The 26,840-nt window shown below is 34.1% G+C and overlaps 1 protein-coding gene across 3 annotated transcripts in view; it reads left to right on the top strand.

Annotated features, from left to right (window-relative positions):
- LOC130448668 (kalirin) overlaps nt 1–26,840 on the top strand; it is a 393,432-nt gene that overhangs the window by 4,781 nt on the left and 361,811 nt on the right. For all 3 annotated transcript variants that reach the window (XR_008910360.1, XM_056786130.1, XM_056786132.1), the window contains exon 2: nt 257–442. Coding sequence is in view for 2 of the 3 variants with exons in the window: in XM_056786130.1 (XP_056642108.1) it covers nt 264–442 (179 nt within the window). In the remaining variant the exon portion in view is untranslated. The remainder of the gene's footprint in view (nt 1–256; nt 443–26,840) is intronic.

The following is a 26,840-nucleotide window of genomic DNA, read 5'->3' as shown; positions in this document are numbered from 1 at the left end:
AAGAAAATAACAATTAAATCAACTCTATAATAGCCGATAAACACAAAAAAAGGTCACAAATACACAAAAACCCAGTAAATACGTACAACTCCAACTTAATATTAACAGCCAGTAAACATTCTGATTCCAGCGTGACGCCATGCGCGAGGCGTATCGAATTTGAGCCGACAATTCAGCATACCGATGTATGTGTATCGTGGTATTTAGTCTGTTATGAAATAATGGAATAAAAAAATAGTAGATTGCATATTTCCAGTTTAACTATGGACGGACAAAGGGCGTTAGAGTTAATGCCTCTCCTTCAAGAACGTTTAGTGATATTAACAGGAGGACGCGACCGACGTGGTGGACCAGTTTTGTCGTTTCCGGCAAATCCTCGAAGGGAACGTGCCAAACCTGAAGATTATCGGAAAGTTCTACAATACTTGATGTCCATACCAAGGTAAGTATTTTACTATCCTTAGATAAATTGCTAATAGTTTTTACAAATATTTCGTAATAATGACGGAAATAAACTAAACCAAATTTTAATTTAAAAAAATGAAGGATCGGGTATCACTGGTTTTATAGTGGTTCAGATGAAAATTAATGAAATTATGTAGTGAAATACAATTTATGCCAAATGTAGATGGTAAATTAGGTAATTTGGTTCAAATTTTTTGCTGTTTGTCATAATAGATCTATCGAGTAACAGTTTAAAACTGCCAGTAACACATATTCAACATCATTATTACAGAATTCTACTACATCACTCAACAAGTCGTACCCCCTTGAACAAGGAGTATTTAAGATTCAATTCTTAGAATTATCAAGCAAGTTATATTTAACTATGTCGTGTTTATCAAACTATTTTCGTCAAATGAACTAATACATCACTCATTAAGTCGTGTGACATACAGATGGCGCTGCTATTATCAAATCCATGATGTTTATGACGTATCAACTTTCAAAAGATTAATTGTAAAATTTCATGACATTTCGACTAGATAGAAAAAAGAGACAGCAATTTAAGTGAAGCTACTTCTGTTATTTTCAAAAAAATGGATTCAAATCTCGTCTGTTAATTTGTCATTGCTTCTTGATGAAAAAAAAATACTGTTAAGCTCAGCAATGGCTTAAAAAGTGTTGATGATTCAGAGCAGTGTTTAGCCATGTTTACACGTAATAAATCAGCTTTTTGTGTCTATACGTGACAATGGATTAAACACGGATCCATCACTTCACTCCGGAATCAAAACGATCATCATCCGAGCGGACTGCAGCCGGTGAACCACGTCCGAAGCGTTCAAAGGCACAACAGTCTTCTGGGAATGTTATGGCTTCATTATTTTGGGATGCTCATGGAATATTTTTCATCAACTATCTCCAGAAGGTAGAGACGATGAACAGCAATATATCAATATACTACATAGAGTTGTTGGATCTTTTGAATGCAAAAATTAAGGAAAAACGGCCTCATATGTCGAAGAAAAAACCACTGTTTCACCAAGAGAACGCACCGATTCACAAGTCAATGGCAACGATGGTTTAAGTGAACGAATTACACTTCGAAATGCTTCCTCATCCACCTCATAGTCCAGATTTGACCTCCAGTGACTTTTGATCCCAAAAAACTGTATTTTTTTTGATAAGATACCGTTTCGACCTGAGCGTGACAATATGGAAGAAAAATTTATTAAAGTTCATTATTTATAAATTCAATGGATTGATTATGGGATGGGTAAAATCGTTTGACCGATAGTGTACATTAATAACAATTATATATTATATTGTTACAGTTACTGTAGTTAACTACATACGTAATTATTTTCTTGTCAAGATCGTATGAAAATTAAACATTGAAAATATTATTTTAATTAAGTCTTCTTATTACGACACAGAACGTGTTAATTTGTACCATAGTTATTCAATGACCTCTTATGATTTTTAATAGCAAACGATAAACATACTTCTAGCCAGTCATAATCAAATGCAATGCATCCATTAGACAAATATTAACATTGTTTAAACACGTTGAAAAGTACTTTCAATGAATACGATTTACGTCATGATTTTTCAAAACAATGCTGTTAATTAAAATGAACGTGACTCGGTTTTATGACTACTTCTTCATATACAGAGCGATTAAATATCTGTGGCGACTACTATTCTCATAGTAGTGACCCAAAAAATTTTTTCCCACTAGATTGTCCAATATGTCGTATACGATGTGGAATAAATTGAAAAAAGAATGGTTGGATACATCGATTTATAATTTTATCACCTTTATTTCAAAATTAACATTATAAAAAGGAAATTATTTTATTTCACAATTTTCAACAAATGCAGTCGTTTTTTTTTTAATTTCGACATTAGAAGGTATCAGTAAACTAAAGCAATATTAAACAGTTATCGTTGTACTTTTCTTTAAATAATCATTTATTATTATTACTCCGTTGCAATCCCAAAATACATAACTTTATTCGTCAAAAAATCGGATTTTGCTGTCTTGTGAGCAAGTTTCTCGGATGAAGTCCATTGTTTCGATTCTTTTTTTGTTATATACGAGTATATCAATTGAAAAATTCACGAATTTTTAATGTAAAACGAGATTTTGATCAGCATTAAGCAATTACGACATCCATAACTTTTACACGTAACCTTTCAACTTTCCACTATAATGCATGAAGCCTATACTTTCGATTTTATTAATGTCTATTGAGTATAATAATAAACCAAAGTTTCCGTTACTACTGCCGAGTATAAGGTCAGGGATTTCATTAATTATTTCTGGAATAGTTTCCGTAAAAGACGGTCCCGGACGTTCAACATGTTAATATCACGACTCTTAAAAGCAGATATTCATTTATAAATCAATTAATGGGATAGAACCCTTCTGGATAATATTTATATTACTTTTACTCGTTATTCTTTATTATTATTATGCGAAAAACTTCTGCACTACTCAGCTTAGAGACGGTATTATTTACCTATCCCGGATACAATGTATCAAAAGGATTAGGCTCGGATCACATAATGTGGCAAGTATACAGTATTACAGCCTTTTGGATGTTGGCGAAGGTGTTATCCCAAGGTTTTAGGCACGACGCCCATTGCTGACATAATAACTGGGACTATTTCCACATTTTCGCTGTGCCATATCTGCTTAATCTCATTTGCGGGATCCGCATATTTGGCCAGTTTCTCCTGGTGTTAGTTGAGAAAGTTATGAGTGTTCGGTATAGCTACATCGACAAAAAGGACTGAATTGATTCTTCAATCAACCACTACGATATCAGGTCTGTTATTCGTCACCTGTATATCGGTGGGTGATAATGGACCTATTGTAGTAGGGTCTAAAATTGTCATTTTCGAGCACCTTCTGCGGCTGGTACTTGGTTATGCCGGTGTAAATAGTCGGTATTATCTAACACACTACAAGCAGATGTTATATGTTGGATGATCTCTGATGTTTGTTGGGACTTTCTACATTTGTCAGATTGAGTGTTCGGATCCTTAAGAATATCTTGTAGTTATTTGTGTTAATAACTTGATCCTGGATGGCCATCATAAAGCCTTCGATCTCTTGAAAGAGTTTGCCGTTAGTAAGCCATTTGTTTGAAGCTTCTGTGTCAACATGCGGTTGGTTGAAGTCATGATGATGTCTACCATATAGTGCCTTTCGTGACCACAGCTTCTCGGTGTCCAATACTATATTTAAGTCAGATTCTGGCTATGCGAGGTTAAAGGGTGAATAATCCTTATCCGCTTTGGATATAATCCGGTGCAGAGTTGAGGTTTCCCCTTTAGTATGAAAGAATTCTCGTAGTTTCATTAACTGTCGAGAGTGCAGGTTAAGAAGGTCAATCAAATCTCTTCCTCTTTTTGAGATAATCTTGTTCTAATAGTGGATGACTTCGGGTGGTGGTTGTTGTTCTTTGTTATTGCTCGTGTCAACCTCTGAATACCCTTTAGTTTTGTTTTCGTCCACTTCAGAATTCCAAAAAAGGACGTTAAACAGGTGCGGCATAGGTGTTGATTGTCTGGACTAAGTTGCCTGCATTTAATTCGGATTTCATAAGTGACTTCACTCTTTTGGTGTATTGATCTTGGATTCTAGCTTTTGCCTGCTTGTGGTCCAGCAACTTAGCTTATTGAAATCCTAGATATTTGTAGGTTTCTCCGTTTTCCAACCCCTGTACGATATCTCCGTTTATGATAATGTCTTTCTCGATATGTAGAGTCTTGCACTAATTATTCTTATTATTATATTTATATTTGTAATGCAATGAAGTACAACGGAATTTTCTCATGAACGTGCATCTGGGAATGTTTATACTGTTTATCATAATAAAAAAATAAACTTCTATTAAAATGAATTGTGACCTCAAATTTGACCGATGTAGTCAATTCAGACAGTTCCGTTCAGACTAATTCGCGATAAAATTAATTATATTATCATCCTGCTAAAGATCACAAATAAACACAGTTAATCAATTTAACTCATATTGGTTAGAATTCTTTTATTAAATTGTTTCATATGTCGTTGCATATAAATAAAAATCGATGGAACAAAAAATAAACAATGTACTTAATGTATTTAATCATAAATTAATCGGTATATTCTTCCTTTCCAATTGTTTCAATTACTCTTTGCACGACATCAAGGATTGTTTGGAATTGTTGTCATACCGGAAGCTAAATTTTCCGCCAACATTTTTCTTCTTTCTTCAAAATCCCTTCAATTTTTACCAGGTTTCCTGTAGCCCTTTCTCCAAAACATACTCAAACCATCACAGAACTTCCGCCGTGCTTTACAGTCGGGATTACACACGGATCTAATATCGGTTCTTCTTTTGACCTCAGTACAAAAACTCTTCTCTTAAACCTAAAAACCATAAACTTTGATTATTTCCTCCATGAAACTCCGTCCCACTCTTCATGTGTGCATTTTTAATGTTCTGTATTTTAACGTCTTTAAAGAGGTCTCTTCACTGCCATCCTTCCAAAAAGACCAGCTTCTCTCAATCTCCTTTTCATTGTAGAAGTACTCAAAGGCAGATCCCTAGATTAATTAATCTGAGCTGCAATCTGTGGGACCGTTAGTCGTCGATCACGTTTACAGCGGTTGTGGTTGTTCGAAGCCGCCCTGAACGTTTTCCAAAGCTCCTGATGGATGCATGTTTTTTCACGTTGTTGTCTACGGTACTTCGAGGTATTTTTAATACGGCGGCAATGGTACAGTTACTTTTGCCTGGACTGTGAATTCTTGCGATTAATGCACGAATTTCAAATAATATTTTCTTGGTTTTACTCATTTTGAATCTGAAATTTAAACCATAAGCCATAAGATTTTGCGAGAACGAAAACCATTCTTATACGAACTTCACAAAAAGATGTATTCATCACAGTACATTCTTGCGTCTTATAGGGACTAAAATACAATCATACATCATACAAGATTTAATTCACAATTGAAGAATAATAAACAAATCAGCCGGTACTTGCAAGTTTCAATTTGTCCTACTCACCGTCAAAATATAATAAAATAAATATAATAATAAGTTATTCAACATAAATTATATTGGTTAGTATTGTTTCATTAAATGATTTTATATTATGTCGTTGCGTATAAATAAAAATTGTGTGGATACTTCCGAAATTTTCGAACTGAAATTACCTAATTTTACATTTTAGAACATTTTATGTAATTATTAGGCAATCAATAAAGAATTAAAGAGACATTGACGTTGTCACTGGTACAGTAATTGGGAAAATTGGTATTTTCATTCTCGGGGTATATATTCTTGAACTTATTTTTCATTAAATAGCTAATTTGCTCCATAACGAACTTCATTTATCTGGCTGAAAATGTCTGGAATGTTAAATTGTTCTAGAAAACAGTAACAATTGATTGATGGAAATTATATGTTTCCATCAGTGCAACTGAGTTTAATTGGTTTTTCCAAGTTAAACCCTCAATTTATATTTATCAAACTTTTTACGTACACAGCTATCCAAAACTCCCATTTCCCTTTTAAATTTAGAAAGATTTAACAGAAAGTAGTGAAATTTGAAATATTCAGGGTTGTAAAGTTGATAGATGACGACAAGGTTATTGTGACCAATAATTTTAATTGGAACCCCATGGCAAGCGACACCTATTTTCATACTGAACACACTGTTTACACCAACACTCACAATTACACTGTCTGAAGCTCGTTTCGAAAACCAAGTTATCGTCTTTGTAGGGTCTTTGAAGACGATAACTTGGTTATAGAAACGAGCTTCAGACAATGTAATTGTGAGTGTTGGTGTAAATAGTCTATTCAGTATTCAGAAATTCCAACTTAGACACCTCTTTTCGAAAACAATCTCGTTTCGATTTTTGAAATTTTGAAGCTACCCGTTGCTAGCATGAAACTTTGCATGCCCAATTCTGCTGCAAACTGCTAACCATCATTTTTTAGAAGAATAGGGCCTCCGATTGCGTCCTTTTTGTTTCGGCACTGTTTCAACCACAACACATTACCATACGTGTTTGAACTCGCAAGATTTTAATCCTTACGGTTTACAGGTAAACAATCTTTAACAATAGTGCATAGCGTTACATTACTTTCCATCAAATAACAATTATTGTTTTTTGAAAAAATAACATGCCGAACCGTTGACGTGAAATATAACATACATTGGGATGAAGGGTATGTTATACAGATTGAGTTTCATGTATGGAACGCCTCAATTATCTCGGAAACCGCTTGAACTATTTTTATAAATTTTTGTGTACAAGAGTCTTGTGATACAATCGATATTATGGTGGTATTTACATTGTTGTCAGACCTCTCCTTTTTCCGGAAAAAATGAAATTTGTTATTCCAATTTGATCACCCTGTATATTATGTGTTTATAGAAATACAATAAAAATTATATATTTAGATGGTTACGATTGAATAAAATCGTTTCATTAATTAATAGATCTACATTTGTGAAGTAGAAAAATTACGAATTTTAGAAAATATATAGTAAATGCGTTTACAGGATATGCTCAAAATGTTGTCTATTTACTTCAAAACAACAATCCATGCGATTTTCAAAACTTTGTAATAAATTTTGCAACATCCCTGACTGCTCAATTTTTCTTATCTATGTGGTAATCCTATCTTTTAATTCCTGAATATTGGCATAAACGATGTTTTTTAAGTGACCCCACAGGAAATACTCTTAAGGATTCATGTCGGGTAATCGCGGGGGCCTTTCGATAAAACCACGCCATCCAATCCATCTGGGTTACCCCCAATGAAAAAGGGATCAATTATTTTGTCGCCCATTCTTTCAGCCCATACATTCAGTTTTTCAGGATATTGGGTGTGGGATACACGCATCCAACGAGGATTGTTACGTGACCAGTATCTACAATTATGCCGATTTGGATCGTTTTGATTGCAACATTTTTCCATTATTAGGTGTTCAAACTCTTCACGTTTGTCAAAATCGTCATCTCTTGAACCAACGTTACATGTGTGGATGGAATTTATAATTACTTAAAATTTTCATCACGGAAATTTGCGAAATATCACGTTCCTTCGATATTTATCTGGTGTGGATCGTCTTCTAACAGGAGACAAACATCTAGATATTTGTTTTTCAGTTGATGATCTTCCATTGAATCAGTTTTACTAATTTACGACAGTAAATCTTGTTATGGGATTTCGGTTAGGATATACATTATTAAAAATATTACTCGCTTCTTGTTGACTTCTACGTCTATCACTATATCCTAATATCATTAAAATATTAATTCGTGCTTTTCCAGATAAACGATCCATTGAGATTTTCAATAAACTATTATGATAATAATAATTTATTGAAACGTCAAATTTGTTGTCATATAAGTCATAAATGTATTATTTTAGTTTGGCGTTTAGGTATAAGGAACTTTCGATGAAAAATAATAACTATTTCTTAAGGATTTCGAAAAGCGAAAAATATACATGGTGATCTCATTTGAAATAACAAAGTTCCTGAAAAAAGAAAGATCTGACAATAATGTAAATATCACCATAATACCTGCGGTACCACAAGACCCTTTCTCATAAAAATTTATAAAGATGTATTGATATCTAGTTAGCCTAGACCAGTTCCATGCATAAACAAAATATTGCGTTACCATAGCAACGAACAATAACTTATTAGAAGTGCCAGTGTAAAGTTTGACGTCAAAAAAGTAAACCGGAGCTACGCAATAAATTAAAACAAAAAAGGATGTCCACCGAAATTGTGAAAATCGAAAAATTGGAGTATCGAGCCATCATCAAGTACCTATATTCACAAAGATATGCTTAATACCCTTGGTGATCAATGTCGTTCGTATGCGACCGTGTAAAATTGGACTGCAAGCTTCAAAAGAGGTAAAGTTTCCATTGAAAAATTGCTGCAAAATGGATTCCCAAATGTTTGAATGTTGACCAAAAGCGTCCAAGTATAGAAGCATCGCGTTCGATCTGTGCTCGATTTGAAAACGATGTAGACTTCTTAAACCGAATTGTTACTATGGATGAGACTTGGGTACATTTCTACGATCCAGAAACAAAGCAACAATCGGTGGATGGCGATATTCTGGTTCTCCAAGACCTAAGAAGTTTCGTGTCTAGAAATGGGCTGGAAAAGATCTGACTTCAGTTTTTTGGGATTGCCATGGAGTAATCATGATTGATTTTTTGGATAAGGGCAGAACAATAACTGGAGATTACTATTTGACATTATTGACCATTCTACGGGAAAAAATTAAAGAGAAAAGAGCGGAAAGCTATCCAAAGGTGTTTTGTTTTTGTAGGACAACGCCCCTGCACACAAATCTCATGTTGCCATTCAAAAAATTCGTGATTTAGGGTTTGAATTACTAGAACACCCCTCTTATTCACCAGACTTGGGTCCGTCCGACTATTACCTCTTTCGTCAACTGAAAAAAAGGTTAAAAGGTCGTAAATTTTCTTCTAACGAGGAGGTAATAAAAGCTGTGGAGGTCTGGTTTGCAGAGCAAGAAGAAACATTTTTTTTGAAAGGTCTAGAGACGTTGCAGGTTCGCTGGAATAAATGTATCCAATTAAGAGGAGAATATGTTGAGTAATAAAATATTTTGACATTGAAATTTTGTTTGGTTGTATGTAATGTAAAGCTAAATTTTATATTGGACCGTTGTGGACTATTGAAGGGAACTACGAAGAATTTGTCAAATAGAGGAAGTCGTTATATTGAATTACGATATATTGAAGTTGCACTTTATTATGTTCTTCTCATTTTTCTGTTTTAGGTTAGTAGGTTTATTTGTGAACCTTATTTATTACCTGTGTGCAATAGCATGATTCCCCAATTTCTATTTTCGTGAATTTCTATAGTTCACAAAAAGAGGAACACCGGAATCGCTATTAATAGTTTTCAGATTCAATTTCTTTGATACGGATTTAATTCTAATTTATTATTGAATCCGGAAAGAAATTTAAAACTTCCAGAAGCCTGTTATCGATCGCAACCTTCTTTTAATTAACGTCGGATCATGTGAATGGAAGTTGGATAATTGTACTTATTTTCAATGTTAAACATATAAAGTTTATGCTATTTTTAGCTTATAATACTCTGTAAAACGGTTGTGTTAATTCTATGACTGATTACTCGGAATATAAAACTAAATACCATCAATTAATTGGACTGATATATTTATAAAGTTTACGGCGATTTGGCGGAGGAATGCCTTTTTAATGATATCTAAAGTTCCTTAACTGTAAAACAATATTCTATTTTTCAACAAAATTTCCTTTTATATCTCTACCGACTTAGTTTAAAGTGTTTCTAAATTTTTCATACCTTTCAAAAAGTACCGCGATATACGAGGTCTGGCTATTAAATAACGAGACTAGTTACGAAAAAGGGTTTTATTATAAAAGATATTCTACATTCGAATTCTTCCCTTCAATATACTTTCCTCTCCTCGCCACACACCTCTCCAAACATCTGACTATTGAATAACGAGACTGGAAGTCTTCTTTGGTGAGAGCCTTTAGGAGCTCTGCCGTTTTTTGCTTTAGCGCTTCCATCGACTCAAATCGGGTCCCTTTCAAAGCAGATTTTATCTTCGAAAACAAAAAAAGTCGCACGGTTCCAAATATGGTGAGTAAGGCGGGTATTCGAGCTCAGATAGCGTGTTATGGGCAGGTGCGTTGTCCTGGTGCAAAATCTACGAGTGGTTCTTCCACAACTCGGTCCGTTTTTTACAACTCGTTCTCATAGTGTTGCCAAAACTGACAAACTGTCTGGTTGACAGTCTGACCCTCTGGAACCCATTATGTTCCTGTTTGCTCTTGTTTTTCGTCACACATGGTTTTCGGCACGCGAAAAAAATATTTAATAGTCAGACCTCCGGTTGTCTCTACCACGAAATATAGATGCAAGGAGTCGGAATTCTATAGGTTTATTCACAATATGTATGTAAACCAAAAACTTACCCAGATTATAGTTCCCTTTTTAGCCACTGGCTGTGCAATTATTTAGGACGCACTAACTGTGTTCATTGCTTACCAATATTTCTTTTATTTATATTCTTTTTCTAAACTTTAATTTTAAATGAAAAATATTAACTCATGCGTTAGAAAAGATCACTTGCGAACACAACTACTTCCTTCGTATTGATTCAAAATAATACTTCTTGAAAAGTAGCGCTTCTACCGGTAAAAAATTGGCCACCTCAAATTGCAGCCATTTTTTCACCATAAAACTTCGAATCTATACTATCACCTCCTCATTTTTCTGAAATGGCTTCCCACCAAGTCATTGTTCTGATTCGGTTAATTTTTCTGCAACAATCGCGAAAGAATTTACTCAAACTTGAGTTATGGAAACAATTCATATTCAGCACATGAAGTTCGGCATCAAAATGTGTCCGAGAATTAACATAATATTAGCTGACGATCGTTAAAGCATAAAAAAGTATCAAGTTATTCCCATCGAAACACTGGTAAATTGTAGTAATTTCATAATAAGCGTTTGTAATACCTATTCTCACAACAAAAATAGAGAATTTACTAATTAGTTACCTCGGTAAGAAATCAAAGTATCACCAAGGAACACGTGAGCTAAGATCTAGAAAGCCGACTTCAAAGGAGCAATTCTATAATTTGCATTAAATGAAAGATCTAATCTGAATTCGACTGCTGACAGTGCTGTTTGTCATGCTTATTATAATTATTTTAATTGTTTCTCCGGATTTTAGTTCAATTTTAAATTTGATTTGAGTGTTTCATTTTTATAATCATTTAAATTCATTGAGGATGATGTCTTTTGGCGACTATTTGAGGGACGATACGGTTTCGAAAATGAAAAAGTATTACGGAAGTAGTCGAGAGTTTGGACATAAAGAATTATGTACACTAAAACGAAATAAAGTTAACCGAAATAAATAAAAGTTAACGATGTTGTTGAAGATGTTATTCGACGGATAATGTATGACTTGTATAAAGTCAATTTGGTGCCAACATTGGAAATGATTCAGAAGAAATTACTTATGTACCCTGATTATGATTATAAACATATATTTATAGATATTTCGTGGTGTTTAAAACATAAAAAACTTGATAATGGTTATCGAGGAATCATGTCGTATCGACAAACTTTGATAAGAGTAATTACTTATTATGTATGATATTTATTAAGATATATCAAGACCCAAACAGTAATATATAAAATTACTCAAAAGGAAAACATATTTTGTCTGCCAAAAGTCGATTTTATTCTTCAATGTACTTCTTCAAAAGCAATTCAATCATTCCAACGCTTCTCTAACTTCTCTCTCTGTGAATAATCAACAGCAACCCCTTTCGTGACTACTCGATAAATGGAAAATTACTCTAGTTTATTCAACAATTTTTATTATGATTATAACTTGCTGTGCTCTTATATAAAAATTTTTATTATAAAATTCATACCTGTCGTTATTCTCACTACATTGTGCAATTTCATTCGCCCATGTTCTAAAGAACGCCATATTTCTATTTATTTAAAGAAATTTATGAATAATACATACATATAATACATAAATCTCACCAAGCCACTCCACTGCTTAACGCAGACTATCTCTGGCAGGAATAATTTAAATTGTGTACACATGCCTTCTTTTAGGTTTCTCTTTTTTTTTTCTATCACAAAAAGTTGAGACTATCTTAAATGTTAGCGATAAAATGTAGAAAAATTTCTTATCAGCAAATAACTGTTTTTGTGGTTTTTTAAAATTTTAATTTTATGCATATTTTATCATTCTATTGTTGTACCAACTTGTGGACAGCAGTAATTCAAGTCAATCAAGATGTGTTAAAGTAGAGACTACTTAAACAAAAAATTAATAGATTTAGGCAGTTAAGTGAACGCGAAGCTGAAAGAATAGCCGAGTTAATAGGACAGGGAGAAAGTTATCGTGAAGTGGCAAATCTGTTTGGCGTACACCACACAACCATTGGCAGATTGATGCAAAGATTTCGAGAGACCGGTTCACATTCTAGGAGACCTGGACAAGGACAAGTTTTAACTCTTCGAGATGACCGTTTTTTGCAATTAAATTCGTTAAGAAATCGGTCAATGACAAGTGTCGGGCTCAACAGCCTTTTACGAAAAGTCCAAAATGAAAATATCTCTGATAGATCAATAAGACTTCTACACAGCAGAAGAGCTCTCCAGGCACCTTTGCTAATCAGGCACCATCGTGTTGCTAGACTAAGATTTGCAAGCCAACATTTAGATTGGAATTAAGAAAATTGGTGCCAAGTTTTATTTACTGATGAGACAAGAATCAGTCTAAGAGGTCCAAATGGACGTAATAAAATTCGAAGACGGCGAAGAAAAAGATTTGCGCAGTCTTGTATCATTCCCAGGGATTCGTTCCAAGGAGGATCTATCATGTTTCGGGGAGAAATTTATTTTGATGCCCGCACAGAATTAGTGTCTTTTCCTAGACCCGCCCTTAATGCACCAAGATACATAACTGACATTCTTGAAAATCACGTCGTTCCGTTTGGGCCATTTACCACACGTTGCGGTAGATGTTCTGAATTACCTAAACGAAGTAGGAATTCATACCCTGGACTGGCCACCAAGAAGTCGTCGAAATCCATCTCCTCAAAATTTAAATGAGCTTGAGCAAACGGCATTACAGGAATGGGAGAATGGGAGAACATACCTCAAGAAGTGATACAGCACCTAATTGAAAGCATGCCCAGGATAATGTTGGCAACAATTAAATCCATAGGCGGAAATACACGCTACTAGGGTTTATTAAGGAACATTATTGTTTAGAAGGCAAGTTTTATTTTTAAGAAAATTTGGTTAGGTTTGCAATGTTTTTATTTTTATTTTTTTACTCATTAAAAATCCCTCCATATTACTACATATTTCTTATTATTGCGTCAAAAGGATTGAAAAGAAGTTAAAGAATAGGAATATTAATTTAAATTTATTAAACAAAAAAATATTTTAAGAAATCGGGGTGGTGTGTTATTTTCGACCACGAGTGTATATTTGGCTTGTCTTCAGAGTCGTACGGAATCTCTTAGACTGGCCCTAATGTTAATGCATCATATTGATTAGAAAGGAAATAAATGTTTCTATTTTTAAAAGGGTCGAATTATGTACAATGAATAATTAATAATTTTCAAATCAAACCGTTTAAGTACGGCAGTTTTTGTACAAAGGAAAGTTCGTTTAAGCTGCATCCCTGAACAGTAGTTTATGGCTACTGTATACAACAGTCATTGAAAATACCTATTTATGTATGGAACATCTGTTTGCATTAATAATCACAATTCCAAATTCAATTTCAACGATAAGCGAATTTATATCGATTAGCAATCGACTATTCAAAATACTGATAACACAATTTTTAAATAAATCATCAAATTAATGAATGAGTTGATGTATATTTGAATTTTTCTTTGTCTAGAGATTGAAATATTGTTAGAACTCGTGGCGTTGATCCAACCCAGGTAATTACTTCTAAATTGTTTCATGATTCCGTAACGTTAGATGGTATTTTCCTGCATACCGACATGGTCACTTACATTTTGTTTAATTATAACTTGAATATTTATTAAAAAAATTACTCCGATCATATACAAAAATAACGTATTAAACTCGATTTACATCGTTAGAAAATACCGAATTTCATCTGTGTGTAGAAATATTTTTAAAAAGGTTTGTAAATTTGATGAATATTAAACTTGAAAATTATTTGCCGCCTTAAGGTTTGATGAAAAATAATAATAATATTATCAAAATAAACATAACCTCACATATATCCGCAGATAGATTTTTAAAATCATGGATAAACTTGAAAGAAAAACCCAACCAACGGACATTGACGTTGACGTTGAAAACGTATGAAAATCTTGAAACGATGTATAGCTCACCTTTAATTCATGCTTAGTGTTTTATTCGATATTTTACGTGAATGATTTGGCGCGGTGCCCACTGAATTGTAGGGACCAATAAAAACACTAAATTATCTCTTCATTCTAACTATACCCAAAAGAACTTCCCACCCCAGCTTAAATAACTGTGGTCAAAAACCATTGGGTATGTTTGGTTTTCAGGAAATTTATTGTTTTTTTCTGAACAATCACATGTACGAGGATATATCGAAAAATTCTTAGCCTACTATAGAACCAAACAAAATTTCCATGTCAAAATATTTTATTACTCAACATATTCTCCTCTTAATTGGATACTTTTATTTAGCTTTTATTACCTCCTCGTTGGAAGAAAATTTACGACCTTTTAAACCTTTTTTCAGTTGAAGAAAGAGATGATAGTCGGACGGAGCCAAATCTGGTAAATAAGGGGGTGTTCTAGTAATTCACACCCTAAATTACGAATTTTTTGCATGGCAACATGAGATTTGTGTGCAGGGTCGTTGTCCTGCAAAAACAAAACAACTTTGAATAGCCTTCCGCGTCTTTTCTCTTTAATTTTTTCCTTTAGAGTGGTCAGTAATGTCGTATAGTAATTAATCTTCAGTTATTGTTCTACCCTTATCCAAAAAATCAATCATGATTACTCCATGGCAATCCCAAAAAACTGAAGTCAGATCTTTTCCAGTCCATTTCTAGACACGAAACTTCTTAGGTCTTGAAGAACCAGAATATCGCCATCCATCGATTGTTGCTTTGTATCTGGATCGTAGAAATGTACCCAAGTCTCATCCATAGTAACAATTTGGTTTAAGAAGTCTACATCGTTTTCAAATCGAACGCGATGCTTCTACCCTTGCACGCTTTTGGTCAGCATTCAAACATTTGGGGATTCATTTTGCAGCAATTTTTCTCATGTCCAAATTGACGTGAACTATATGTTCGTCTGAAATATTTAATGCTTCAGATATCCGTTTTAGCCCAAATACGACGGTCTGATAAAAGCATGTCATGAATTGCATCGATATTTTCGGGGACTGACACAAAAACTGACATTCCCGATCGGTCATCATCTTCAATGGAAAATTTATCTCTTTTGAAGCTTACAATCCAATTTTACACGGTCGCATACGAACGACATTGATCACCAAGGGTATTAAGCATATCTTCGTAAATCTGCTTACCTCTTAACCCTTTTAAATACAGGTACTTGAGGATGGCTCGATACTTTACTGATTTTACACTGACACTTCTAATAAGTTATTGTTCGTTGCTATGCTAACGATATATTTTGGATATACATGAAACTGGTCTAGGCTAACTAAATATCAATACATCCTCGTACATATATTTGTCAAGCTGAATTGTATGAAACTGGATATTTTGGTATGTAGAGAATACGGTGACCATCATAATACTTTTCTGTACAACAGCTTTTCTATACATATAGGAAATATATGAAGGAAGTCCGAGAAGCATCACCATTGATGGCGCTGGTATCGTAAGAGCAATTTACTATCGTGCAGTGTATTCTAGTGTGGAAGCGGAAAATCGCGCAAAGAAATCAAAAACTGTTTGAATATCATGTGAAGTAACTCTTTATTTTCGATAGCGAAGGTCAAAAATATGTTTAGCGAGTTTCCACGACAACGTAATAAAAATTACCGATCTATTATTGGCAGACCTCCAATCCGCGAGATAGCTGAGACATTAGGCATTTCAAAAGATGGTATGTATCATATTGGTCACTCCCGAAAACAAGCTAAACCGTGAGATCACTTCAGGACACCATTTTACGATGCTCAAGCGGAATTTGAAGGAGTTTCGGTATCGTTTTGTGACAGTCGACGAATTATGAATCCATTGGTATACACGAGAGACTCGGAACAGTCAAATAGTTGACTTTCCCCGACGAACCTACTGAAAGGAGTCTGCTCTATAGGCAAGAGAGATGGTGGTCACCGTTTTCTGGGATTCACAACTACTTGGAGAAATATAGACCCGTTTGGTAAAGAAAAAAGTGAGCTTCCAATATGATAACGCTTTAGCTAACACTCAGATTGGTCGAGCAAACGGAAATGAGTCCTATAGACATATGAGACTATCTCAGATTTAAGCGACGATCCAGAGTTCCCGATTTAGGGATTTTTCACCCAAATTGAGAGGGAAACATGTAGGAGTGTTATATTTTTATGGATTTTTATAACTTCAAATATTTATTTTTTTATTTCAGATTATTTGAAATGAAGATGTAGTAGTATAGGCCCAGGGGAATTATTTCATGTTAATATGTATGATTCTAAAAAATCAGAATCTGAGAACATTTAGATGATTTATGAATAAAGCATTAAAAAAAAATGATGTTGCTGAATGAAATTATTTGTTATTTTTTGAAATTTACTATTTGTTTAATGATATTTTTTATTTAAAAAGAATCAATTATTTATTTTATAAAAAATAAAACTTTTTTTAGGGAGAATCTATAGTAATTGTGGGGATTTTAGTGGTTTTTGTTTGGGGCTTTAGGGAGATGAATTTTTCAGAGTTGGGAACACTGCGACGATCTTTATTTATCGTTTTCAGTTTCTGTCGATTTAATTGTAGTTCATTCACTCTGAAATATTTGACATGATTGCACGGTAATATCTTGAATAAAGAAAGTTTGAATATTTTAAAAGATTCCCGCAGCAATTTCACACAACTGTTTTTTTATTTATAAATATAAACGGTCAGTAACCAACTATCTATTTATAAGCTGTAGATACAAATCGACTCATTCCAATCAATTATTTGTAACAATGCATTCGCTTGACTTATTTTTTTTGCTAGAAAATAATATTGTGTGTATAAAATATAATTTGGTGTCGTACTCTCAATATTGCACAATAGTCCAGTCATCTGCTATTTCCCCGTGGAATTTTTAGAACCAACACAAAATTGGAATTCTTCGAAATCTACCTTGTACTGGAGTGTGCTTTTGCAATCCCTACTAGGGGATGAAAATCTCTATAAATCATGTTACATCGGCAATCGATATATCTAAGCAATTTTTATTCGAAAAGTTTTTTTTAATTGATGCTTTCCGAGTTTTCACTGGAAAGACGAAAGATTTTTAACCTGTTTTCATGAATAACTCAAAAAATTTCAATTTTATCAAAAAATCATATCAAACGAAAATGTAGCTTATGGAAAAACGAAGAGATCTATTTTTTATTACCACTGTAAACCCAATAACTATTGAATTATTGCCAATTCATGTTCTTTTTCGAGAACACTGAAAATGAAAAGCTTAAATAACTCGTCAAGTATAAATTTTTGGGGGAAAATTGAAGATACCTTTAAAGGTGAAAAGCCCTTTAAAATGAGAACTGGTAAAATCTTTTGCATTAAAATTGATTCACCTATAACAAAAAATGTCACTATTCGTTCTTTAAGACAAATAACCAACCTAATTGAAATTAATCATACCCCATGCGCCAATAACTTTATTCAAGTGTTTTTTCAATAGTGAATCTATAGTGTTCGGAATGCTTATTCTGAACAGAATAATTGAATAAATAAAAAATTCCATTTTGGCAATTTTGAAAAAAAAAAAATTTTCGTTCTTAAATAAAATAGTTATTGACAGGACCGGATTAAGCTAGGGGCTTGGGGGGGCTATAGCCCCGGGCCCCAGGTCCAAGAGGGCCCCATCATTTGGAAATCATTCTGTATTTTTTGATGTGTTGATACCACAAATCTAACGTATTGATATTATTTTGTGAATTTTTCCGGGTTTTCGAATTCCTTAAGGGGGCCCCGTCATTATTTTAGCCCCGGGCCTTATAAATCTTAATCCGGTCCTGGTTATTGATGTAACAGTGTGTAAAGTAGCCTTTTTTCGACAAATATGACAACCGCATGAGTCGAAAAAAGGCCTTTACTCACGAAGTGCATACAATATTTTTTCTACTAGCGAAAATTTTATCAAAATACAGAATTTTGATGGTAATTTTCCTTATAGAATATAATGGGTGGCGCAAAAAGAATGCATGAATTTGATTTGAGTAGTGGGAGGAGCGGAGCGGAGGGGCGGGGGCTGGTTGTTTTGTAGGTTAGGACGTCCAGTTTTAGTAGCAACGGCCCAGTGGACCGTGGCGCATCGCGTTTTCGCCGTTAAACATTTTTTCAAAAGTAATGAATCTATTGCTGTTCAACGGCTTTTCCGCACATCTGGGTCAGTTCTGAAGCAGAAAGTCGTCTGGTCGTCCGCTCGGCGCGAACTCCACAACATGTCGACAGAGTTAGGACGTCGGTCCTTCAAAGTCCTCGCCGCTCCACTAAGCGGCGCGCTCCAACTCTGAACTTGTCTCGACGCTCGCTGCAGCGCATCCTGAACGATGATTTAAATTTTCATCCTTACAAAATTATGATCGTACAACAGAGACTGTTTTTTGAGAAAATTCTTGATGTTCTTGCCATTAACGATGTTGTGTTAGTGATGAGTGATGAAGCCAAACTGTCGCTATTGAAAAGCCAAAAAAATTACAGCAAAAACCATTGCACAGTGCAAAAGTGACCGTTTGGTGTGGAGTTTCTAAAAAGGGAATCATTGGGCCTTACTTTTTTGAGGAATGTGTTGTTACTGTAACTGTAAACTCTGAACGATATGTTGCAATGCAATGCAATTTTTTGCGGCCACAACTTGCAACCTTAGACCTTATGGGCCAACAAGACAGACGGCTAATGATTCCAAGGCAGTTGTACAAAAGATGTTTCCTCGACATTTGATTTTACGTTTCGGCGCTATCCACTGGCCTGCACGCTCTCCAGATCTCTCGGTGTGTGATCTCTCCTATGGGGCTACTTAAAAAGTAAAGCTTGTTGCAACAAACCCCGTATCCGAGGAGACCTGAAAGCTGCAATACGGGAAGAAGTTACAGCTATTTCCAACGAGACATTGCCAAAAATAATGGAAAACTTCAAAGAAAGACTTTTGATGTGTATCGACGCGGAAGGGCGCCATCTATCTGAAGTAATCTTCTAAAAGTGATCAGTTCACTACAAACAGTGCATATCGATATTCCAATGAATAAAGTCATAAATTGGATAATCTAAACATTGTATTATATATTTATTAATATTTAGAAAATTTTATTCAAAATTAGAAGAAATTATCAAAGCAACAGACAAAGTTGTGTTATCAAATTTGTCAACTCGTCTATTCGGCATCTATAAATGCAACCTAAAAATAACTATTAATACATAGGTTAGTAGAAAAATAAAAAATAGCATTAGCACGACTTTAACCTGGGGCCTCCCGCATGTGAGACCTTAATAATACGTTTTTTTATGCACTACTGCTTGTATGTTACGCACTAATGCGTAAAGTTGTACGCATGATGTATTTTTACGGAAATTTCGATTTTTTTTTTAAATTCTTGTTTCATGATAATTGAAAACGATACTGCCTCATAGGAAAAAGTTTAGAACAAATATACAGTCGAGGAGTAGCTAGTGAAAATATTTGTAACAATTGAAGTTCATGAAACTATGAAATTTCACATTAAGATTTCAAAGATGATGATTTAGTTGATTCATATGTTTTTTACTTACGCAATTATATTTGTTCCAGCAGATTGTCAGTAACTGCTGGAACAAACGCGATATGAAACTTGCGTTCCGACATTATCAATTTCATGTAATGAACAAGTTTTACGTTCCAAAAAACAAATTGAACTTGTTCAGTACTAGCGCTAGACAAGCAATAATGTTTTGAATCCATTTTGGAATATATGGATTCGCGCATTTCACACTTATTAATTTGGAGTACATACATACATTATTTTGAAAAACAGATCGAAGTATTATAAACTAGTATAAAGGGAATTGATGACATTATCAAAATATACAGTGTGTTACAGTGTAGAAGGAAAAAACTACGAGAAAATGAAGAAGTCAACTTTAACTTTATGGTGCAGCAAGAAGATGTTCATGTCTCTAAAGACTTGAAAGTGTTGCTGTCATTATAACGATTGTTGTGCTGCTGTTGTTCCAGTTAAAGTGTTTGCAAATATACAGGGGAAACAAAGTAACCTTGCCATTTTACGATCAGGATTGCAGCCGTCTAGTGATAAATTGCAATGATTTATTTTTCTGTGAATTTCGTGGAACTGTTGTGTACTAAGATAACAAACATGTCATGGGATGGTTTTCACCCCTAAATAAAAAGCACATCCTAGCACATGGTACATTTTGGAAAAAAAATCAGTATTATTTTTACAGTGTTTTTATCGCTGGCGACTGGACTACGAACTATTAATTTTTATATGTTGGCATGTTGATACTACACGTACATCTATCACCAGGTTTATTAAAATAAAATCTATTCTAGTCATTATGACGCGAACATCCTTTTGGCTCTCGGAAATTTAAATATCGACACAATTCGCTATATGAGCACAGGTCAAGAAGAAGAAAAAAAGGATCCGAGAGATACTTCTCAAGAGCTTCTAAAAAATTACCTACTTTAACCTGGAAGTGTCAGTACCTAACAAAAGCTGGGAAATATATTTGAGCTTGCATTGAGGTATTTTCACTATAATTTTGAATTTTAATTTCTGTTTGACAATTGTATTAGTGAAGTTTTTTCTGAAAATAGGAAAAATTAGGTATCAAGCTGTCATTAAATATTTATTTTTAAGAGGCAATTCGCCTACGCAAATAAAAAGGTTATCAGCTGACTGACGACGAGTGTTCGGTACGGCTAAAAACTTTGAAAATCAGTGATATTATCAAAAAAATTCGCCAAATGGTATTGTACGACCGTAGAAGAGACTATTGTCATATCAAAAGAACGCAGTTGCTTTGTACTGACTGAAGAATTATGCATGCTTAAGGTATCTGCGCGTTGTGTATCCCGTTGGCTCACATTGGACCAAAAGCGCATTCGAATGGACATTTCCCAGACCTTATTTACGCAGTTTAAACAAAATAAGTCGAATTTTTGTATCAATTGATGAATGTAAATGAAACCTGACACCAAAAAATAATCAAAACAGTGATTTGCAAACAGCCAACAGTCTCCGAAATTAAAGATAAAAAGGCACCTGCATGGTACTATGCCTTGTCTGAGAACCAGATTACAGAGAGAGCACAACTTCGTTTGAATAATCTGCTAATTTTCCCGAATAACTTTCATTGTCTTAATCTGTTAACCTCATATATAGATTGTAAATAATTTTTTTTTTACAACAATCAAGTAAACGGGTGATTATTATTTTTCGTTCAGCAACTCATTAAATCAACTTCTGTAATTGGTAATTGAACTTCTGTAATATCTTTCCAAGTGCGATCAAATAGAAATGAACGAACTTTATTTATCTGTACGATTATGAATTCATAGCAGTTGAAACTACTCTGTATACAGACAACTCAAACAGAAGTAGTTGGAAATGGATACAACGCTTGAAATTCAACATCTTTCAACAATTATACGCTTATTCAAGCATTAAAGAATTACGAATCTAGTTCCTTCCTTTCGATAAAATGAAAAAAAAAAACAAAAAACAATTCATTGTTACTATTCGAAATACCATTGTTATTAAGACGAGATAAATTACCATAAATAGTTCACTTTTTATGCAATTGCCCAACTTTTCCTTAGAAGAAAACAAATCCGGTGAATCAAGAATAAACGGGTTACTAAATCCTCGTTGATTGTGTTCAAACTAAACAAAATAAAGTGATAAATGAATCATCGAAACAAAATATCATTTGTGCTTAGTTCTATTCCAAAAATCGATAAATCTACTTTGTTCGTTGCCGTTACTGTTAACGATTTAAATAAACAGACCTACAATCCAGATGCAATCATTTTTAGTACATATAAAGGCAGTGGCGGTTCCTCAATAAGAGGACATGTGCATCTGCACCCCCAAAGTTAATACCTCCTCTCGAAAAACAAAAACCAACTATGTTTTGTCATTATTTCATATTTTCGTAAACAAAACTTCAAATCGCAAGACGCTGGTCAGGTGCAATGTAAGAAAGAAATCCAACTGACCGTTTCGCTCGGCGCCAGTGAATTTTGATAAAATTGCTGACATTGACGTGCAATAATTAAAACAAATTGATTTTTCTTTCGTTAAAATGTAATTACATGCGAAGTCGTAGTTTTAAAACAAAAACGATCACTTCGTAAATAAAACTTCATACCGCAAGACGTTGATTATGTGTACCGCCGCAGTCTAGAGCGACGTTTACATTGATCAGTGTGCATATGAAATCAGTGCACTTGGACTTCGCGAATGGAACAATCAGGGTTGAAAGGTGAAGTTTGATAAAATTATGGACATTAAAGTTCAGTCATTGAAACAACTTGTTTTTATTTTCTTCCGTTAAAATGTAATTACATGCGAAGTCGTAGTTTTAAAACAGAAACAATCACTGCGTAAACAAAACTTCATACTGCAAGACGTTGATTATGTGTACCGCGAGAAATCCAGCCGTTCGTAATGCCCAGCGTCAGTCGTTCACTGCACATTGAAATATGAGATTTGATTGGTAGATTCCCTGCCCTCCTCACCGCCGCAGACAGAGCGACGTTCGAAGTTTACATTGATCAGTGTGCACATGAAATCAGTGCACTTGTACTTCGCGAATGTAACAATCAGGGTTGAAAGGTGAAGTTTGATAAAATTATGGACATTAAATTGCAATAATTAAAACAATTTTTTTTTCCATTGAAAGAAAAGTTTCCTAAACTAAGTGTATTAAGTATGAATGTAATTAAATGCGTACTTTTGAAACAGAAAATCGTGTAAAAATTGACTGGTTGTGAAGTTGTGGTGTAACCACAATAATTTTTAATGCTTTCCGCATTTATTATTTGGAATGGACGAGACATGAGAATGGACAGAATCTGTCATTAGATTTACAATAAATAAAAACTTTTATTAGAAGTGTAATGGGCAAAAATAGTGTAACGTTTTTGTTATTTAACACTTAACTTATAATAATTTACTTATAAATATCACTTGAATAATTTCAATAATTTGTTCTTTTCACTACGACGATTTATTTAAAACTAAACTAAATTTCGCTTACACAAATCTATTATATATCTAAATAAAATTCTACAAAGTTCTAGAACACTAAGAAACACAATAAATGAATAAATAGACTTTCCTAGAAACTATTTCAAAGAAATACTGTAAATAAACCGCCCCTTATAATAAAAAGTTCTAAAAGGAAACATCAAAGGCGCATCCGTCATTTATAAAACACAGAAGAAAAGCGCCGGGCGAATTCGCCGTATTTTAGAATTGCATTGTAGCTGGATAGGGCCTATTTCTCGAGCTTTTTTCGTAACAATAGTTTACTGCCTCGCACTTTTATTTATTTATTTATTGAAAAATGAATGATTCAAGAAATCCCAAATGTTAACGAATTAAGCCGCGTTTACACCGGAGTTAATAACACAAGTTTTTAACATTTTTGTTATTAACTGATGTTAATAACAAAAGTCATTAACATATGTTATGTTTAAAACATAACACATTTCCTTTGATCTTTACCGACTCTGGATGGATAATATAAATCTTGTTAATAACATGGAATTTTCTGTTGAAAACACGAGTTATTAACTCCGGTGTAAACGCGGCTTTAGTTATCAATGTATTTGTTTTTGAAAAGCACAAATGTATTGATTTTATTAAATTCAAAACGTGTTTGTTTAAAATAAAAATAAGTACAGTACATTACGTCTGTAGGGAGCCTTCTCACCCGAAATCGTGGGCGTATACTATGCACCCCCACAATATCGAACCACACGCCGCTGTAGATAGTATAAACAACGTTTGTAATAACATTTAGTGAATAATCATTCTGTGAGCGGGGTACGAGTGTAAAATAACGAGACTGTTGATTGCACCATGTGACTTTTATTTGTTTCTCAAGATTTCAGTATGTTGAAGTGTTGTGAAAGAAAAAGCGACACGCGTCAAGTGGGACGTTGTACACACACACACACTTCTTTCTAACCACGTAACGTGATTCATTTTCAATCTAGAGGTGGGATTTCTATTGAAAATAAAAAAAGACTAAACGTTGATAAATGAGATAAAACTTTTTGTATCAATAGTTTTACACTCACGCGCACGTCTCGTTGGGACAAATTTGATAGGTGGTTGCTAAACAGGACATACCACCACCCCCTATCATTCCGACAGGTCCTTATCGTATTTCGGGCGTAGTCTCCTTCTTCTCCTTCTAGTTCTATGCGATATCGTTGAAGATCTACTCTTTTTGTTGAGGGTTAGCGCCGGTGGCTTTATTTTGTGGTTGGTTATTGGGAATTTTTCTATTTGATTATTTTGGATCTGTGTTAAGCAGCTCAAAAACTCTAAAGTTATAATAAGTTAGTTTTATTTGTATAAAAATAATGACGTTACGTTAATTCTAATAACGTTAAAAAGAAAATTACCTAATGGAGAGCCTTCTTCAACTCTTGGATGATGTGGACTCAATACAAACGAGTGTTTGAAATTGTGTTATCTCGAATATACTTGATCGATTCCAGGAAACTGGAACTACTGCCGAATTACGGAGAACTGGAAGACACACAGTTACAACTGCACTTGATGATCGTTACCTTGGACGTACGACTTGTAGAACTCCTTGTACTACCAAGAGAACCTTGAAGAAAAAGACTATTAAATGCTAGAGGTATAATTTGATAAGCTTGGATAATGGAAAACCAACACTGCCGTGATTATCCGTTATAATTTATCCCTTTAGGGAGACAATCATGATCTAGGTAGGAATTTGATTTAATGGCAATACAGAGTAGATTGAGTTGGATGAAAACACGAGGGAAAAGATATATAGGGGTCAAATGGTGCACAATCTTCTGCCACAATTTCATGTCGCTATAATGTGAAACCACATCAAACTGCGACGATTTTAGAAAAAATCGAAAATCAATTTTTTGTTCATCTACTGCTTCCAACCAAGTCGTCTGATCTGAATCCCAGAATAGAGTATGGTTGGGATCAGTTACAAAAAGCCATTAACGACCTCAAACCATTCAGAAGCTTAGAAATCTTTTCTTATAAATTTGGACAGAAATCACATGAAATTGGATTGGACAATTTGGTTTCCGATATTAGCTGTAGTATAAAAAATCGCTATATCAAATTCTTTGATGAATTATTTCGTTTTATTATTTATTATCAGCACTCAATTTTCAGTATTGTACGAAAAGAGAAAATATTTTATTGTTCGTTTTTGGCATTCAACAGTTAACCAATAAATAACATTAACTTTTTTGTTCTATCTTTTAATCAATATTCTTAGCTGTTTGCTGTATATCATATTCTTAAAACTTAATAATTAGGATATATTGAAAACTTCTTAGACTACTATAGAACCAAATAAAATTTCCATGTGAAAATATTTTCCTCTTAATTAGATACATTTATTACAGTGAACCTGCAACGTCTTTAGACCTTTCAAAAAAAATGTTTCTTCTTGCTCTGCAAACCAGACCTCCACAGCTTTTATTACCTCCTCGTTGGAAGAACATTTACGACCTTTTAAACCTTTTTTCAGTTGAGGAAAGATAGTTGGACGGACCCAAGTCTGGTGAAAAGGGGGTGCTCTAGTAAGTCACACCCTAAATTACGAATTTTTTGCATGGCAACATGAGATTTGTGTGCAGGGGCGTTGTCCTGCAAAAACAAAACACCTTTGAATAGCCTTCCGCGTCTTTTCTCTTTAATTTTTTCCTTTAGAGTGGTCAGTAATGTCGTATAGTAATTAATCTTCAGTTATTGTTCTACCCTTATCCAAAAAATCAATCATGATTACTCCATGGCAATCCCAAAAAACTGAAGCAAGATCTTTTCCAGTCCATTTCTAGACACGAAACTTCTTAGGTCTTGAAGAAACAGAATATCGCCATCCATCGATTGTTGCTTTGTTTCTGGATCGTAGAAATGTACCTAATTCTCATCCATAGTAACAATTCGGTTTATGAAGTCTACATCGTTTTCAAATCGAACACAGATCGAACGCGGTGCTTCTACCCTTGCACGCTTTTGGTCAACATTCAAACATTTGGGGATCCATTTTGCAGCTTGTCCCTGTCCAAATTGACGAAAACTATATGATGAACGCATTCGTATGAAATATTCAGTGCTTCAGATATCCGTTTTAGCCCAATTCGACGGTCTGATAAAATCATGTCATGAACTGCATTTTGAATTTTGGTAGATATCTTTTTTCTTTTAATTTATTGCGTAACTCTGGTTTACTTTTTTGACGTCAAACTTCACAATGACACTTCTAATAATTTATTGTTCGTTGCTATGGTAACGCAATATTTTGTTTATGCATGGAACTGGTCTAGGTTAACTAGATATCAATACATCCTTG

The sequence above is a fragment of the Diorhabda sublineata genome, chromosome 9, assembly GCF_026230105.1.
Source record: "Diorhabda sublineata isolate icDioSubl1.1 chromosome 9, icDioSubl1.1, whole genome shotgun sequence".
Classification (NCBI taxonomy): Eukaryota; Metazoa; Arthropoda; class Insecta; order Coleoptera; family Chrysomelidae; genus Diorhabda; species Diorhabda sublineata.
This window is presented reverse-complemented; position numbering and strand designations above follow the sequence as displayed.